This window comes from Lissotriton vulgaris, chromosome 4_1, assembly GCF_964263255.1.
Source record: "Lissotriton vulgaris chromosome 4_1, aLisVul1.2, whole genome shotgun sequence".
Classification (NCBI taxonomy): Eukaryota; Metazoa; Chordata; class Amphibia; order Caudata; family Salamandridae; genus Lissotriton; species Lissotriton vulgaris.
In genome coordinates this window covers 1,801,318,456-1,801,336,603 of record NC_141691.1, presented here as the reverse complement: position 1 = coordinate 1,801,336,603, position 18,148 = coordinate 1,801,318,456, and the positions used below count along the sequence as shown (strand labels likewise).

At 44.1% G+C, this 18,148-nt stretch overlaps 1 protein-coding gene across 1 annotated transcript in view; it reads right to left on the bottom strand.

The window, feature by feature from the left end:
* The window catches only part of LOC147724578 (fibrocystin-L-like), a 1,433,379-nt gene that overhangs the window by 418,944 nt on the left and 996,287 nt on the right, over positions 1–18,148 (bottom strand). The window contains exon 54 of the mRNA XM_086966122.1: positions 403–562. Coding sequence (XP_086822248.1) covers positions 403–562 — 160 coding nt within the window. The remainder of the gene's footprint in view (positions 1–402; positions 563–18,148) is intronic.

Below are 18,148 nucleotides of genomic sequence, written 5' to 3'. Positions count from 1 at the left end.
GTCCTGCACCACTGAGCAAGGGTGTGTGCTTTCTGTCAAGCATACGTTTTGTACTATAAGGGGATCATTTTAGTGCAAAAACTATGTGCTAATACTTTTCCCACTTTCCATGCAAGGAATAATTGCAGCTTTCTGCAGAGTTCATGTAATCAATCAGAAACTGGTGTATTACCACAAACAAACAAAATGGCCCTAAACGCAGTACAGCAAAGATGTCACCACAATAAAATGTATAATCTCGTGTACACTTAATAGTCAATTAAAGAGATTACTGTTTCTAGAATATAACACAAGAAGGACCTTTTACAGTGGTGTAAAGGCAGTGGGGATAGTTTTGGGCTGCTATAGCAGGTAAGATATTTGTCAGTGGAATTTGCTCACAAATAAACTGGTTCAAGGTACCTAAATAGGTCAGTGTGTCTGTGTTGTTGTCAAAGTTCCAGTCTCCATTGATGTTCGAGTTGTAATCGAGCACCTGCTTGGATCTGCTCCTCCAGTCAATGATGTGCGCCATGTCTACCCGTTGGGTGAAGTTGTGAGATATAATGACGTAGTCCTCAGCCTGTAAGACACACCAGAGACACTACTTTAAAATGACTGTTAGCGGCATTTTAATGTAATACAACGAGCGAATCTCGAATTTATTAGCATACGGATTTGTTTGATAATGCACAATATTACAAATATGAAGAAAGGTCTTAGTCCATTGGAGTCCCTGATGATGTCGATCAAAAAAGAGATAATGTACCGGAATACTCACCATTTAGCATAAACCCACCAATCAGCCTACATTGTTACAAATATAAGGTTGTGTTGCTATGTCAAAAATACATTGAAGGTAATAATATGATGATTTAAATAATTATCAGCACCATAAATGGAATGTTCAGATGCGAACAGCCAAGACTGGCCAGACTGCAAGAATCTCTCCATCCAGAGGGAGCCCCACACATAAGGGAGCAGGGAAACCAACAGTGCCAGTGGGAGGGAGCAGGGTTATTGGTTTATTGTACCAGCAAATGAGGCCACTCAGACTGCGACTAATCTCAGCACTTTTGCCCTCTGCCTTTAGTGCAGCTAACTTCCAAATTCTCTCCCAATTAGGACCTTGCAGACAGTCAATAAAGAAGCAGCAGGGTATTCCCTCTGCCCACGGATACCCTCACCGTCCACAGTGCCTAGTCGGTACTACATTCTATGGCTGACTTATTCCAAGGCTGCCACCACATTACATGGCTATGCCTTCCCTAAGGTCATTAGAGCACTGAGGGGGAGGGTCAGAGCAGTTATCCAAACAAGTCGCCTGTGTACTATCCACAACAAAGACAGAACTGCCTTTGACTGGCCAACTGGAAGGTAAGGCATGGATCAGCATGGCTGTTCTTCTGTATTGGTGCAATTTTTTGTGACTATCCAGGTTTATTGTTTTAAAAGTGGCCCTATATACCTGCAGGAATCTGTTTCTAAGGCTACTATTGCTGATTGATCTTAAAGTTCTAAGGGCCCGATGTAGGTAATCCCAGATTACCGATTCGTAAATACCGAATCATACCGATTCGGTATTTAAGAACTGGCAATCGGGATGTAGGTTATTTTACCGATTTAATTACCGAATCGGTATGAATCGGTAATTACCGAATCGGTATTTACCGATTCGGTAATTGCCATTCATTCCTATGGGCCTGGAGGCCCATAGGTTTTGAATGTTATTTACCGAATCGGTAAATACTGATTCGGTAATTGGGGGAAACATTGAAGGGTGGCAGGGTGTGACTTTGACACCCTGTTGCACCCCTCAATTGTGCATGGGTGCACATGTTGCAGACATACATGCCCTTAGGGCATGTATGTCTGAAACAAGGCACTGTTTAAAAAGCAAAAAAAAAATGCTTTTTAAAGGGTTTTCATTATTTACCACCAACTTCTAGTTGGTGGTAAATAACGAATTCTTAAACCCCTGTAGCACTGATTACAGTGCTACCTACAAGTCAAAATACAAATTCGGTTACTTTACTGAATCTGTATTTTACCGATTCAGTAAAAATACTGATTCGGTAAAATTACCGAATCTGTATTTTGACATGCCCCTACATCCCAAACTCCAAATACTGGTCGGTAACGGCCGAAATCGGCCATTACCGACCGGTATTTGCCTTCCTACATCTGGCCCTAAATGTTTTAAATATAAATTCAACCTTACCGTCCAAGATGTCAAACATCTACAATTAAATATTTTGAAGATCCTGGAAACAGCCCCATATCTGACTAGCTCCTCCACTTGGAGCCACTGGGTCCTATAAGGAGTAAGGCACATTTATGAAGATTAGGATCTTACATCTCAGCCTTAGGTTGAGCTTTCCCAATCGTTTTGCCTTTTCCTTCCACTTTTTGCTGGAGTTAGTTTTTGCTGGCGTTAGGAATCTGTGCACTTTAGCAATGCTAACCATTGCTAACGTGCTTGTGCTCTCTCTCTCTCTAAACATGGTTAAAGTGGCTTCAGCCTGATTGGAATAGTTAATGTATTTGTAAGCCCCTTGTTGAGTTGTATACAATGTACCCAGCACTTATTGTGCCACCCACTTAAGTATCTTCTTCAAATATGTCCGAGGCCTGACGTTGTAGCCTGAATGCAGTTTTAAACTACCAATTCGACTTGGCAATATAACCTCCTTGTCAATCCTTAAACTCCCCTTGTATTACGTAGAAGTCACCCCTAAAGTAGGCCCTAGGCAACACAGACGGCAGTGTGCATTATAATTAAAAGGCTGGGCATGAACTTTTAAGTTTTACATGTCGTGGTAATGAAAATATTCTAAATTAGTTTTTCACTACAGTGAGGCCTACCCGCACCATAGCATAATATTGGGATCCCTCGTTCCATTTAAGTTAAGTGCTAACTTTTGATTTGCATTTATGTCTGGTATCTATGAAATTGTTATTAAAAATCCTCTATTCTAGTGAGATTTCGCAATGTGAATGCTGACATGTATCTGTATACACTGAATCACCACTGTGTATATTGCAATGTTTTTCTGAAAGCATATGTTTCATGGTTAATAATAAGAACTAAAAAGAAAAATCCTCTATTCGATATGTGCTCGTCGCAGTCGGCCATATCTTTTGACTTTGATCCTGTCTCGTTCAACTAGATGCTTGCAGTTGGTGCTTTGATTTTTAGGCAATCATTTCTCCACATACTTTAAAATGTCATAACTCCATTTCTACTGGTGTTTAATAATTTATTGACATTTACTTTCCTAAATGTTCTAAATTGGTGGGGGATTTTGTGCTGTGTTTTCACTTTGTTGCTGTTTGTGTGCTGCATAAATAGTTTACACATTACTTCTAAGTTCAGCCTGCCTGCTTCGTGCCAAACCAGAAGGTTAAGCACAGGTTAAATACGTAATTTTTATGGTTCACCCTGACAGGGTTTGTGGCTGTTGCTTGAGCAAGGTTAACACCCCACTCAACTAACAACCCAATTTCTCACAGTTCCCTACTAAAATACATTACCATTCATCCCCACAGATGCCACAGTGTAAACAACACTAGATTCTTTTAGGAACATTTAGTATAGATTACTAGTTTTAGCAAGGCACATTTAATTCCTGTAGAAAAAAATAGGTTCAAATGCAGTATCCAATCAAAAAAAAATATTATAGGACACATAGTAGGCTTTAGCTCTGGCACACTACAGTTTGAATTTGCAATTTCAAGGGAATGTGATCATGTGAGTAGGGTAGCTTATAAAGGTCATTGTGCTGGGGTCAAGACTAATGTTGTACATCAAGGTATAATTGCTAACTAATATGAGTGGTGAATAACCTTGTGCAACACATCATTGTTCTTCCTAGTGGCTCTTTAGTAGGATTTGTCAATGAATATTAGTGACAGACTTTGTATTTATTTATTTTTTACATAATTTTATATAGCGCAAACTGGACCCGAATCATGTATTAGAGAGCTTTACATAGCACCAGTTGCATTACATGAGGACACATTCATTTTTGTTAGGCACTGGGAAATTAAGTGATTTGCCCAAAATCACAGGATGTTCAGCGCCGAGACTCAAACCCAGCTCTCCAGATTTGCGGTTGACCGTCCTAGACGTTAGGCCGACTCCTCTCCCCGATGTAAGAAATGGTCAACACATGTGAAGTAGAACTCATTGTACAAAACTACTTGCCCTTTGTAGGGGTCTGCCACTCGTTTCTTTTACCCCATAGTGGATATGGGTTACTTGGCTGAACAATATAATAAATAGTTCACAAATCCTCTATTCCTCAACCAGAAACTGGGTGAAATGTGTGGTTCTCTCACAACCCACATGCCAAGTTTGTGTCCTGTTAGTGTTGACTTTTCACAGTATTAACCCTTGAGTTCAACAGGCTGAGATGGTATTTGGGTGTTGTTTTAACCATCTCTGTCATCGATATCATCTTCATTTAGCAGATTTATGTATACTACACCTAAAGGATGGTATTTGTGATGGTATTCCTTTGTGTTGTACAGAAAAAATTGGAGGCTATCGTTTGACTAAATAACTGACTATGGGAATATGGATTTTATATAAAACAGTTTTTTTTTAATTGTAAAGGACAGACTATTAGATAATTATATGTGTATGATATATATTTAACTCTCTGGAAAATAATTGAAAAAAACGATTGTTTTATATTTTTAAAAATTGGTGAAGTTTTATCTGCTTTTTTGTAAGATTTTAATTAATCAAACAAATAAAAATAAACTTGAAGCTTGAAACTAAAGGATGGTAAGAATCCCTCTAAGAGGGCTTACGTCACTCATCTGTTTTAACAGTCTATTTTTTCAGATAAGTGTCGCATGTGTCACACGGCTGACCAGTGAGTTTGATTGTGCAAAGGGCTAGCCCTTTACTACAACAACAAAGAAGCTTGAAGGTCTGAAAAGTTGAGCAAAAGAAGTAGCCACAACGAAGTGTTACACACCACAGTCTCGACTAACGGTGAGAAACCATCAGATGTAAAGAAGTCCTATCAGCCCACCCATGTGGCGGTAAATCGTCATCTAGGACCTTGTCAACAGGTTCTTATATGGCCAGACCCATAGATAGTGGCTTGGCACCAATAGATCCTGATTCTGAAAAAAGATGTGTCCTCACCGATAGTGATGCTGATAGGGTGCAGTGCTCAAAAAAATTATACGTGATAGTGATTAAAATGACGGTCGAGGTAAAAAAGTATGTTTATTGGTATCTACCAAGACGTCAGTGTAAAAACAGTGTGATGACAGTGTGAAAATATCACTGTACAGTAAGCATGTGAAATCTAGGCCAACATGTTTCTGCCGTTATGGTATCGGTTTACCGGCATTCTTCAGGGCCAGGCTGAATTATTAGCTACTGCAACATCCACCATAGTCAGTGTGAAAAATAATAATTGAATGAAGAAAGCATAATTTTTGCAAAAGTGAAGATGGTGTGGCCAAATAGACCACCCTACCGTATCCTCGTGAGTATGTGGATAACGAGGAATTCTTTCCTGTAAACATCAAGGAAAAAATTGTATCAACATTGAAACAAACTAGATTTTGAAAAATGTGATGTGAACTCAAATCATGGCATATCCATTCACTCGAAAAGCCAGTCAATTCTGTGACGGCCGAATTGTATCCTATACAAAACCGTCATATACAGTTAATCTGTGTAAAATATGAAAATTGAATCTCATGTACACTTACCCAGCTTTGTGTGGGAAGTAAGCCTCACCTCACCCGGCAACGGCTCGGATACAGAGGCCCGCTCTATTGGACACATGGAGAGGGACAGTTTTAGAACATGATGACTGTCACTACCTCAATATGTTCTAAGGTTATGTTATAAGAAAGGAAGGGAAACGTGGTTGTTCAAAAAAAGCCCATGAGGTCACAGGACAAGATGCGCTGCACTAAGGGGCTGCATCACATTTGAAATTTTCGTTATTACATCATAATTATTGGTTTTGAAAAAGCCCAAAACTATGAATTCCAAGGGCAACTTGGCAGTCTGTGAATTATAATAAGCACTTATATTTATGGTGTTTTTTATCAAAAGTTGGTTTGCAGGTCCCCAACCTCGCGCTTACATGAATGCCTAGTTTCAGTGGTTAGACATAGCCAAAGGAGTGCTTTAGAAAGAAACTAGGGCATCTAGCGAGTGAAAACCACAAACGGGTTCCCAGCGTCCTTACCTGTCCGTCGGTACCTCCATAAGTGTTCCTGAACCGAAGGGGAGGTGCCGCGGACGGTAGGAGACGCGTATTTATACCCCAGTTAATTGACGTACTAATCGCCGATAATGGGCACCTGCGGAGATGACGTCCGTAACTTATGCGGAACGTCCAATCGAAACTTGGCATAAAGCGGCTCCGATCCGAGCATGCGCCTCTCTCTACTCACTATGTTGTGCAGCCAGCCGCTGTCACTAACTCACGCATGCGCGGACAAATGCGGTGCCGTTTCTAAAACACTGCCTCGAAAGGGGATTCCCCGCTATCGCGGAAGTGTCAAATGTTAGACTTGATGCTCAAATATATAGCTTCGCACCTGCATATTAGTGAAGTACTGGCCCAGATCGCTACTTCCGTGATTATAGATGTAATCATTTCACGAGTGTTGTCATACTTTCGATGCATTGCGAATAGTGGAGTGGATCCTTGAATAGAGTCTAAGACCTACAAACATCACAATTGACATCCCCCCCCTCCGTGTGCCCGAAGTTAGTAGATTATATCAAGCCATTATGTGAAATGAAAGAAAGGGGAGAAACAAATGCCATGAGTGCATTTAATATGTTAACATCAACACAATTACAAGACCTTTAGAGGTTCATACCGCTCATCCAACGAGGAACCTCCCTGTTTCAAATTCCTAATATCAAGCAGCCTACTCAATATCGTGTAGTATAGGAAAAACAAATGTCTGTATTGTGAAAACTCGTATCATGAACTGGAAAATACTATTGGGTGAGATGCGTCTGATTCTAAAAGTGAGATGTAAGCTCTCAGATAGAAACCCAAGGTATATTGTCGTTCAGCCCCTGAACATCTGTCCTGAGTTTGAATATCCAGCGTTGTTCCTTGATGAACAAAAATCGTGACACATCTGTTACGTGAGGGGGAATGAATGGTTGTTCCAGCACTACCCACTTGAGTTTGTCTGCTTTATGTTTAAGTTCCAAGAAGTGATTCGTTAAGCGAGTGGATTGTTTGTTACACCGAATGGTGCTTTTATGCTCGCTTATACGGAGCTTAATCTTCCTTGTGGTGTGGCCAATATATACAAGCTTGCATGGGCATGTGATCATGTAGATCAGTTTTTCTGAATTACAATTGGTGTGGGTATTCAAGCGCCAAGACCTTATTCCAACAACATGCAAGAGATTTATCAATGCAGTTAAGGGAACGACATTATCCGAACCATTTGGTGAGACGTGCCTGTAAAAGAGCGTCCAATAACAACCGAGAAGCGCTTATTGAACACAAGAGCAGACAAACATCCACAGATCGTATGACCATGGTACATACTTTTAATACACTTTCCAATGGGGTGAAGAAAATTGTCCTGAAACATTGGAAAATATTGAACACAGTATCGGGAGATGTTCCGCGCCCACTGTTTGCCTTTAAAAGAGGCCCGAGTATCAGAGACAATCTTGTCCATACCAGACCCAGATACCATCAAAGAGAAATCACCAATACTCTTTGGAATACAGAACCGGTACGCGGTCATTATCCATGTCTGTTCACAGACATGCAAAACTCTGACAATAGATATAGGGACCAACAGACCCTGGCGCTTGAATACCCACACCAATTGTAATTCAGAAAAACTGATCTACATGATCACATGCCCGTACAAGCTTGTATATATTGGCCACACCACAAGGAAAATTAAGCTCCGTATAAGCGAGCATAAAAGCACCATTCGGTGTAACAAACAATCCACTCGCTTAACGAATCACTTCTTGGAACTTAAACATAAAGCAGACAAACTCAAGTGGGTAGTGCTGGAACAACCGTTCATTCCCCCTCACGTAACAGATGTGTCACGATTTTTGTTCATCAAGGAACAACGCTGGATATTCAAACTCAGGACAGATGTTCAGGGGCTGAACAACAATATACCTTGGGTTTCTATCTGAGAGCTTACATCTCACTTTTAGAATCAGACACATCTCACCCAATAGTATTTTCCAGTTCATAATACGAGTTTTCACAATACAGACATGTGTTTTTCCTATACTACACGATATTGAGTAGGCTGCTTGATATTAGGAATTTGAAACAGGGAGGTTCCTCGTTGGACGACCGGTATGAACCTCTAAAGGTCTTGTAATTGTGTTGATGTTAACATATTAAATGCACTCATGGCATTTGTTTCTCCCCTTTCTTTCATTTCACATAATGGCTTGATATAATCTCCTAACTTCGGGCACACAGAGGGGGGGATGTCAATTGTGATGTTTGTAGGTCTTAGACTCTATTCAAGGATCCACTCCCCTATTCGCAATGCATCGAAAGTATGACAACACTCGTGAAATGATTACATCTATAATCACGGAAGTAGCGATCTGGGCCAGTACTTCACTAATATGCAGGTGCAAAGCTATATATTTGAGCATCAAGTCTAACATTTGACACTTCCGCGATAGCGGGGAATCCCCTTTCGAGGCAGTGGTTTAGAAACGGCACCGCGTTTGTCCGCGCATGCGCGAGTTAGTGACAGCGGCTGGCTGCACAACATAGTGAGTAGAGAGAGGCGCATGCTCGGATCGGAGCCGCTTTATGCCAAGTTTCGAGTGGACGTTCCGCATAAGTTACGGACGTCATCTCCGCAGGTGCTCATTATCGGCGATTAGTACGTCAATTAACTGGGGTATAAATATGCGTCTCCTTCTGTCCGTCGGCACCTCCCCTTCAGTTCAGGAACACTTCTGGAGGTACCGACGGACAGGTAAGGACGCTGGGAACCCGTTTGTGGTTTTCACTCGCTAGATGCCCTAGTCTCTTTCCAAAGCACTCCTTTGGCTATGTCTAACCACTGAAACTAGGCATTCATGTAAGCGCGAGGTTGGGGACCTGCAAACCAACTTTTGATAAAAAACACCATAAATATAAGTGCTTATTATAATTCACAGACTGCCAAGTTGCCCTTGGAATTCATAGTTTTGGGCTTTTTCAAAACCAATAATTATGATGTAATAACGAAAATTTCAAATGTGATGCAGCCCCTTAGTGCAGCGCATCGTGTCCTGTGACCTCATGGGCTTTTTTTGAACAACCAAGTTTCCCTTCCTTTCTTATAACATACCTTAGAACATATTGAGGTAGTGACAGTCATCATGTTCTAAAACTGTCCCTCTCCATGTGTCCAATAGAGCGGGGCCTCAGTATCCGAGCCGTTGCCGGGTGAGGTGAGGCTTACTTCCCACACAAAGCTGGGTAAGTGTACATGAGATTCAATTTTCATATTTTACACAGATTAACTGTATATGACGGTTTTGTATAGGATACAATTCGGCCATCACAGAATTGACTGGCTTTTCGAGTGAATGGATATGCCATGATTTGAGGTCACATCACATTTTTCAAAATCTAGTTTGTTTCAATGTTGATACCATTTTTTCCTTGATGTTTACAGGAAAGAATTCCTCGTTATCCACATACTCACGAGGATACGGTAGGGTGGTCTATTTGGCCACACTATCTTCACTTTTGCAAAAATTATGCTTTCTTCATTCAATTATTATTTTTCACACTGACTATGGTTGATGTTGCAGTAGCTAATAATTCAGCCTGGCCCTGAAGAATGCCGGTAAACCGATACCATAACGGCAGAAACATGTTGGCCTAGATTTCACATGCTTACTGTACAGTGATATTTTCACACTGTCATCACACTGTTTTTACATTGACGTCTTCATAGATACCAATAAACATACTTTTTTACCTCGACCGTCATTTTAATCACTATCACGTATAATTTTTTTGAGCACTGCACCCTATCAGCATCACTATCGGTGAGGACACATCTTTTTTCAGAACCAGGATCTATTGGTGCCAAGCCACTATCTATGGGTCTGGCCATATAAGAACCTGTTGACAAGGTCCTAGATGACGATGTACCGCCACATGGGTGGGCTGATAGGACTTCTTTACATCTGATGGTTTCTCACCGTTAGTCGAGACTGTGGTGTGTAACACTTCGTTGTGGCTACTTCTTTTGCTCAACTTTTCAGACCTTCAAGGTTCTTTTGTTGTTGTAGTATAGTTCCTAAGGGGTATGAGCTTGGCAGGTCGATAAATTTAGTCCCCTAGACCCTCATTTGACAGTTGTTTTTCCTAGCCCTACCTTTACCTCAGTGGTGGCCTACTTGCAGAGGTCCCACAACCAGGCTTTCAATGGATATCTGAAGGCAATCTCCAAATCATCACTCTTTGTCTTTTTGTTAGAACATGGGCCAAGTCTATTAATCTCATTGCATATTTAGTGTGTTTGGAACAGGGCAGCACCCCTCGTAGATAAAAGGTTGGGTCACTCACCACTTGTCTATCCATTATTTCCAAGGTCAACAATGTTGTGTCAGCCCCAAACCGCGCAAGTACCGGACATGCCCAGACCATATGATAAAAGCCGGTCTCTGAACATGCACACCTAGAAAAATAAGGGTATGATCCTGGGTTGATTTTGTTTATGCGTTGTGGGGTGACAGGTTTAATTTAAATAATTAAATAGGGGATACTTAAATCAGGATTTTTAGAGAGACCCTCTTCATATATGCTAGTACTGGTTTATATAGTTTATCTGTCAAGTTTTGGCCGAGATTCAGTGACCCCTTTTCTCAGAGGGCAGTGTATGTGGTAGTGGGTGTCTCGATTAATGTCCTATATAACAGTCTGATTTCTCTCCTTCCCATGCCATGAGTGAAAGGAAGTTCTAAGGTTGCAGTTGTGGCTGATTCCCTGTGATCGGGAACCCAATTGGTGCCTATCACTTCGAACAGTACATTATACATCAAAAAAATTCCTTCCTCTAAGTTGTATTTGTCCTCTAATTTCTAAAAGGTCCTTAGCATGTTGTGTTCGTATAAATCCCCTTATACTGCAATTGTGGCCTCCGACCATGGTTTGGCGTTATGATTTTGTGGTATGTCACGGACCGCATGTAATTTCAGCAATAAATCTCTCCCTTAAATTGTGAATATCTATGCCAGCAATACTTGCCAACTTTAGCTAGTTTGCCCTCCACCGTAATGATGGATGTTTGGGGGGCATAGCATCCAATCCAGTAGTGATCGCCCTCTCAGGTTCCATCTCAAATGTTTCCCTTCTAGGTTGGGAGTTGTCAATAACCACAGTAGGGGCCATTGTAATTGGAGGCCTCATAATACAACTCGTAGTGTGGTGCCCCTAACCCTCCCCTGACCGAGGAGTTGTACAGTTTCTGCAAAGCCACACTTTTTAATCTATTCCCAATGTTAAGTCAAAGAGTACACTTTCTAAAATATGAAAAGAAAATGGGCAGGATCACTGGCAGTGTTAAAAAATGATATAACAGTCAGGGTAGTATTAACATTTTAGTGATGGCCACCCTAATCACTTCAGAGAGGTGCAGGGTTGGCCAGAAGAGCAACAATTGATGTACCCCACCTCCCTGATTGCCTGTATGCTATCCGAGTGATGGGCATTGATGCCCACATAGTGAAATGTTGTGGGTCATCACTTAATCCCCACACTGGGTAGTGCTGCTTCCTTAGCTTCCGACAACCTCTGAAATGGGAAGAGGCATGCCTTCAACCAAGTTAATTTCAAGCCTGAACATGTGCCAAACTCGTTTAACATATCCAACACTAACTGGGAACCACAACCGGCCCTGGCAAAGAGCTCTGCCACCCCCCTCCACGGGGGTTGAAGGTGCGGCCGAGCTCTTTGCCGGGGTTGGTTATGCTGCAAAAACGGCCCGGTAACAAAAACGGCCCCCAGGGGCCCAAAACCGGCCCCACCTGTGCAGTGCACCAGGGGATTGCCCAGTGCCCGCGATGGCCAAGCCGGCCCTGACTGACTAAATATCCCGCTTCACATCTTAGAGGTATATCAGAGCATTGTCCACATACATGGATGTTATGTTCCAGGAGTCACCACTTGGCAGTCCCCAGCTAGGGCCCTACTTCTAAAAAAGCATGCCAGTGGTTGCAATGCAATGGCGAAATCAATTGGGGATAATTGTCCTTCCTGTCTTCTCCCCCTGCTAATGTCAAAGGCCTCATAGATCTCATAGCCCATGCAGACCCTGACTAGGGGTTTAGTGTAAATCAGTTTTATCTTTTTCAAGATTTAAGAACTCAATCCCGTATTATTAAGTGCAATCACTACGTAGCGAGATGTCAGCTTTCTTGATATCTAAGGGCAAGTCACTGAGGGAAAGTCCTCTGGAGGCGACTAGGTCATGAGACAAAAAAATCGGTGCAAGTTGAGGAACGTATTGCGAACCAGTGTAATCAGATTCTGGTCTAGGTGAACCAGCGTTGACAGGGATGGTAGCAATCAATGGGCTATTACTTTCCCCAATAATCTGCAATACACATTCATAGATAGAAGCTTATAGGAACCCACTTCCACGGAGTCTTGGCCTAGTCTGGGGAGCACCACTATCAAGGCTTCTCTCATGATGCCTGGTAGAAGACCCCTCTCCCTAACATCTTTATACAATTGAGGTAGGCTTGGTGCTAGTTTAAGTCTGTTACTGGAGTAAATCCACTGGACACCCATTAGTCCCTGGGGTCTTAATCCATGCCATCTGATCTATCAGTATATTAATTTCCCCAGTGGTTCATCTAGTTCCTGTCAAAACAGAGGATCTGTATGTGGGAGCAAACTCTCCTCAATGTAAGCTCACAGGAGGGCTGCATCAGTTTCAGTGCATTATATAGGGTTTTGTAGTAATCAAGGAATACCATGTTTATGTCTGCCTGGGTATTCATTATGTCTCCACTTGGAGACTGTATGCCCCCCAGCAGAACTCTATGTAATGCCAGTTGGCAGCTGACCGTATCTCCCTCCAGATGTTGTTTGGTCATGTTTGGTCATGTTAAGTCCAGCGTACTTAGTCTATCCAACACATTTCTATGCTCCTGGCTAAGGTCCATTATAGCCTGGTAATCCTCTGGGTCCCCCGTGAGCTTTATTCTCCCATTCATGTAGGGTTCCTTCTCACTAAGTAAGTTATAGACGGATAGTTGTCTGAGTCACACTTTATCCAATATTTCAACAATGTTCCTTCAAAGGGGCCACAACTCCACCCCGCCCTGTTTGTTGCAGTACCACATGGCTGTGGAGTTGTTCGTGAACACCTGCACTACTCGCCCTTTGACAGAAGGAAGGAATGCCTTCAGTGCAAAATGGATCACCCGGAGCTCCAGAGGTTGATATGGAGCCCAGACTCCGCCAGAGGCCTCTGATCTCCACCTCTCCCTTGTGGCCTCTCCACCCCAGAAATGTTGCATCTGTTGCATCTGTCACCACTGTGAACTCTGGTTGGGGAAAGGAGATCCAAACCGCCCTCCTCGCCGCAACAGATGACATTCGCACCCTACTGGACAAAGGGGAAACAGCAGCCCTAATCCTCCTCGCCCTCAGCGGTGTTGAACACATTCTCTCACCGCACCCTAATACACAGAATCCACGACGCAGGGATTCAAGACAAGGCCCTTAACTGAATCCGCTCCTTCTTCCCCGGCAGAAAGCAGCGGGTCAGACACTCCCTTTCCTCTCGGACTCTACACCAACAACCTGCGGAGTCCCCCAGGGGTCATACCTCAGCCCCCTGCTATTCAACATCTACATTGCTCCACTCGCCCACATCGTTAGAACCTTCGGACTCAACATTGTGTCATACGCAGACGACACCCAGCTCATCCTCTCCCTATCCAACGAACACAACACCGCCAGACACAATTTTCGAGAAGGCTTGGAAGTCATTGCAAAATGAAATTGAAAAACTGCCGCCTTCAACTTAACACCAACAAAACAGAAGTACTCTTTGAGGGTGCACACCCCGACGCCTGGAACGACACCTGGTGGCCCCCAAACCTCGGAAGTCCACCCACGGACCACGCACATAACCTGGGAATCATCCTGGACTCCGAACTCAAAATGGACTGCCAGACTACAGAACCTCCAGAACTCTGCTGCAAGACTGGTCCTCAACCTGCCAACACACTGCCATATCTCCAAGTACCTGCACACACTCCACTGGCTCCCGATTGAAGCTAGAGTCACCTTCAAGATGCTCACCCACGCTCACAAGGCCCTCCACGACACCGGACCAGCATACCTGAACAGCCAACTCAAATTCCACGCACCCCTAAGGACCCTACGATCAGCCCAGCTCTCCTACGCCCTGATCCCCCACACCAGAAAGACCAGATCAGGCGGTCGCTCCTTCTCCTTCCTCGCGGCCAGAGCCTAGAACGCCCTCCCTCTCCACCTCAGACAGACAACATCTCTCCCCATCATCACAAGAAACCTCAAAACCTGCCTTTTCGACAGACCCCCTCCTTGAATGACAAGAACCTGCAAAACCCCCTACCCCAGCTCCTAGAGACCCTCACGGGTGAGTAGTAGCGCTTAACAAACGCGTGATTGATTGATTGATTGATTGATTGGTTCGTTAGTCACCACCGCAATTGATGTGCAGTGCCCTTCGAGAATTAATTGCAAGATTCCCCTGATGCTGTGCCCACTGGAACTTCAGGACCCACTGCAGAGCCTCACCGGCGTGGCTAGGGGTTGCGGGGGGGGCGGTCCGCCCCAGGCGGCAGTATTTTAGGGGCGTCTACTGTAGTAGGATTGGCCTATTGGATGGCGGCCTGGGGAGCAAAAAGAAGTGCATCCGGTCTTGGCACCTGGCGTTGCGCGCTCGAGAAGTGTGACTAACTAACGGTGATAGGCCTCACACTGCACCAGAGTGAAGGCAGGAAAGGGAGGAGACAGAGAACCAGATACATCATCAGCCGGAGGGAAAGCAGGGGCCTGTGATCTTGCACCGCTTTCACTGCCGCGTTCGATCTCGAACGCCAGCTCTCCGTGTTAATAATCATGGCTGCGCATGAGAGAGGCCTGGGAGAGAGCTGCCTGCAGTGATGTGGGGCCCTGACACGTCCGGCTCACTCAGAGAGCGTGAGACACTAGTGCCAGCTGCCAGAGTATTGTGAGACCCCACTACAGACAAGTAAGTTCATTGGCCAGGCAGCCTGCATGCTGCCACTGACTTTTAGTGGTGGTGGTGTTCGTGTCACACAGAGAGTCTCACACACAGTGCACTGCAGTTAGTCCGTGAATTTTAGCCCTGGTAGCGGGGCACCGTTGCGCACCTGTATTAAGTAGTTTATAATAGTTAACATTAATTTGCTGGCTGAGGAGCCAGGGCTCAGCTGCGGTATCCGCGGTCATCCGCATCGGACGATGCAAGATCTGATCCTTTCATTTATTTCAGACAGTAATCTGCATGCATGGCTGCTCTGTCCCAATCCTTCTTAGATTTATAATGGTGGGCACCGTCGGTCAGAAAGCACTAGTAGCTGGGCGTGACCCACTCGGCCTGTAAGTAATTAACTTATTATTCAATTATAATTCAATGAGTCAGTGTCAGCGATAGTCTGCAGCTAGATCAGTCAGATAATCTAACTAATTAATTGTGTACTTGAGTTGAGAGTTTGTTACGTGGTCACATTATACACATAATGTACACGGTGCTTAATTTATAAATGGTGCAAGTATTTGTACATGATATGTCTGAGACGGTTTATTTTCAATGACTTACTGTGGTGTTTTGCTAGGGCTCCCAGCTCTCTCTCATTGTGTGGGGGGTCGTCACGACTCACGTCACCCTCCAGAGGCCCCTCATAACTAGGGTTAGTGCTTTTCAATTTCTGATGCTCTGCACAGTTTCAAGAATTAATTAGAGATTTATGTTGCCCAAATGACTGTAATTTCTGATATTTAGTAGTTTCCCTCCTCTTCATTGCATGCTTTTCGCTTGCGAGAAAGTGTCACTCATAGTCGTTGAAATGTCACTCATAATTTCACTAAAGTTATGAAAATGTCACACATGGCAATCTGAAACATTGACAGCTATGGCAGTAGAGGGAAAATAAAAGGTGAGATGTTGCTCTGCACTTGCGGAAGTGAGAACAAGAGCTGTTCTGCAATGCAGGCGCTGGGGGATGGAGGCAAAGGCGCTGTGTTTTCTCTGTATCGCTGTGTCTTGAGAGCGAAAGCACATCTTTTATTTTTTTATGCGTTTTTATATAGCGTGGACTTTACCCGAAGGCGTCAGAGTGCTTCACAATAGGAACAGAAAATTACAAATGAACAAAATTACAAAAGCAGACGATAAGTTACATGAGGTAAAAGTGACAATTGTGAGCAAACAAAATACATGAGGTAGCAAACAGTGCAATACAGGAGGAAAGACAGCGGCCTGTCCAAACAGTGCAATACACAAAGGCAGCGGCCTGTCCTGGCACTGCACACGCTGTCATAGAGGGCATCGGATATATTTAGCATACATGATTTAGGGCAGGGGGAGCAAGGAAGGATGTGTGGATGGGAACTGCAGACACTAAGGGAAATGTAGGGGGGTGTGTTGTGGCACTGCCGTACAGTAGGGTGAGGTGGACACGCCAGGCAATGCGGCTTAGGGGGGACAAGGTGGATGTGTTCCGTACTGCTGCATGCCCAGGGTGTAGGGAGAGCAAGATGGATGTGTTCCGACACCCCCCAAAGTAAAGGGCAGGGAGATGTGCTCTCGTGCTGACACTGCATGGATTGGTGTCAAGGGAGATGTGCTCTGCCCGCATCGTGTCATGGAAACATGGGGGCGTGTTCTTATTTGGCATACACCACTTTATTTTCCATTTCTGTGTTTGATTTCAGGTGCCTTTCCACTGCAGCTCTGCATCCTGATGGGTGAGGTGGGTTAGGGCACCGCACCACATGCACACAATGCTGGCGGATAGCGCCTGCGGTGGTCCTTGTTTGAAGTGGGCCTCATTTGGGTGCCCAGTACACATCATGTTGCAGGTCCTCCCACGTTTTGCCCCTTCTTACTCTATCAGGGTGTCCACCATAGACCCAGGAGAGGAAGATGCATGTCAGATGACCACTGGCTATGCAAATATTTTATTTTAGATTACTTGTGGCTAAACTTGTCTTATGGGAACTTCAAGAAAAACGGGCAAGGATCCAACCGTCCTGGACACATTTTGGACACCTCTAAATCCATCGCGCCAGAGTGGCTGTCTCCAAAAATGCCCTTTTCGTGCTCATTGAGCTGAGGGGCGTAACTTCCGGTAGTGCCTGGGGCCCAGAGACCCGAGGAGCCCTCTGCATCATGGTTATTCCTGTATTTTTTAATTCAAACAGCTTGGGAAGGGGGGGTCATTCCATTTCTTGCCCCAGACCCCATGACACACTGACTACTAGGCTGATTCAGCCCTTTATTTCTCAAGGGAAATCCTGCACTCCCCACTCCCACCTCCTCCTGAGGCACTCTGGGCAGCATCCTTGGCACAGCGACAACGAGAGCCATATGCCATTATTACACATATGACCACTAGCCGGCCTCCACACTTTGTACAGGTGCAGCGCAGAGGATGGGACTACACAGAGCCTGATGTCCCCAATTCAAAACCTTTTTGAAGAGGTGGGTCCGTCCCAGGGTCTAGTGGAGGACCACTGCCAACCCAAGAGGAACTTCTACAGTGCATCACAGGTATCTCCACAGCAGTTTGTTTGAAACGTCTGAAGACAGGAACGAAAGGAGAGGAGCAGACCGGTAAGTCCACCCGGCAAGCGTGTTGAAAATTGTGCAAATAGCGGTTTTGCCCCCTAATACCACACGTGATGGTTGGCGCCTGAAAGGATACAAGCATCCATGAACATGGGTCCCAGTATGTTATTTTCTAGTTTTCTTTACCATTAAGGCATTTTCGAGATTTACCATGATATGGGTCGGTAATCCCACAAACATCCTTTTATAAGACATGTCACTATCATGAGTGTAAAATCTGAAAATTTTGGGGAAGCAACAGTGTGGAGATTTTAGTAGCAAAGCGTTTACTGTGGCATTG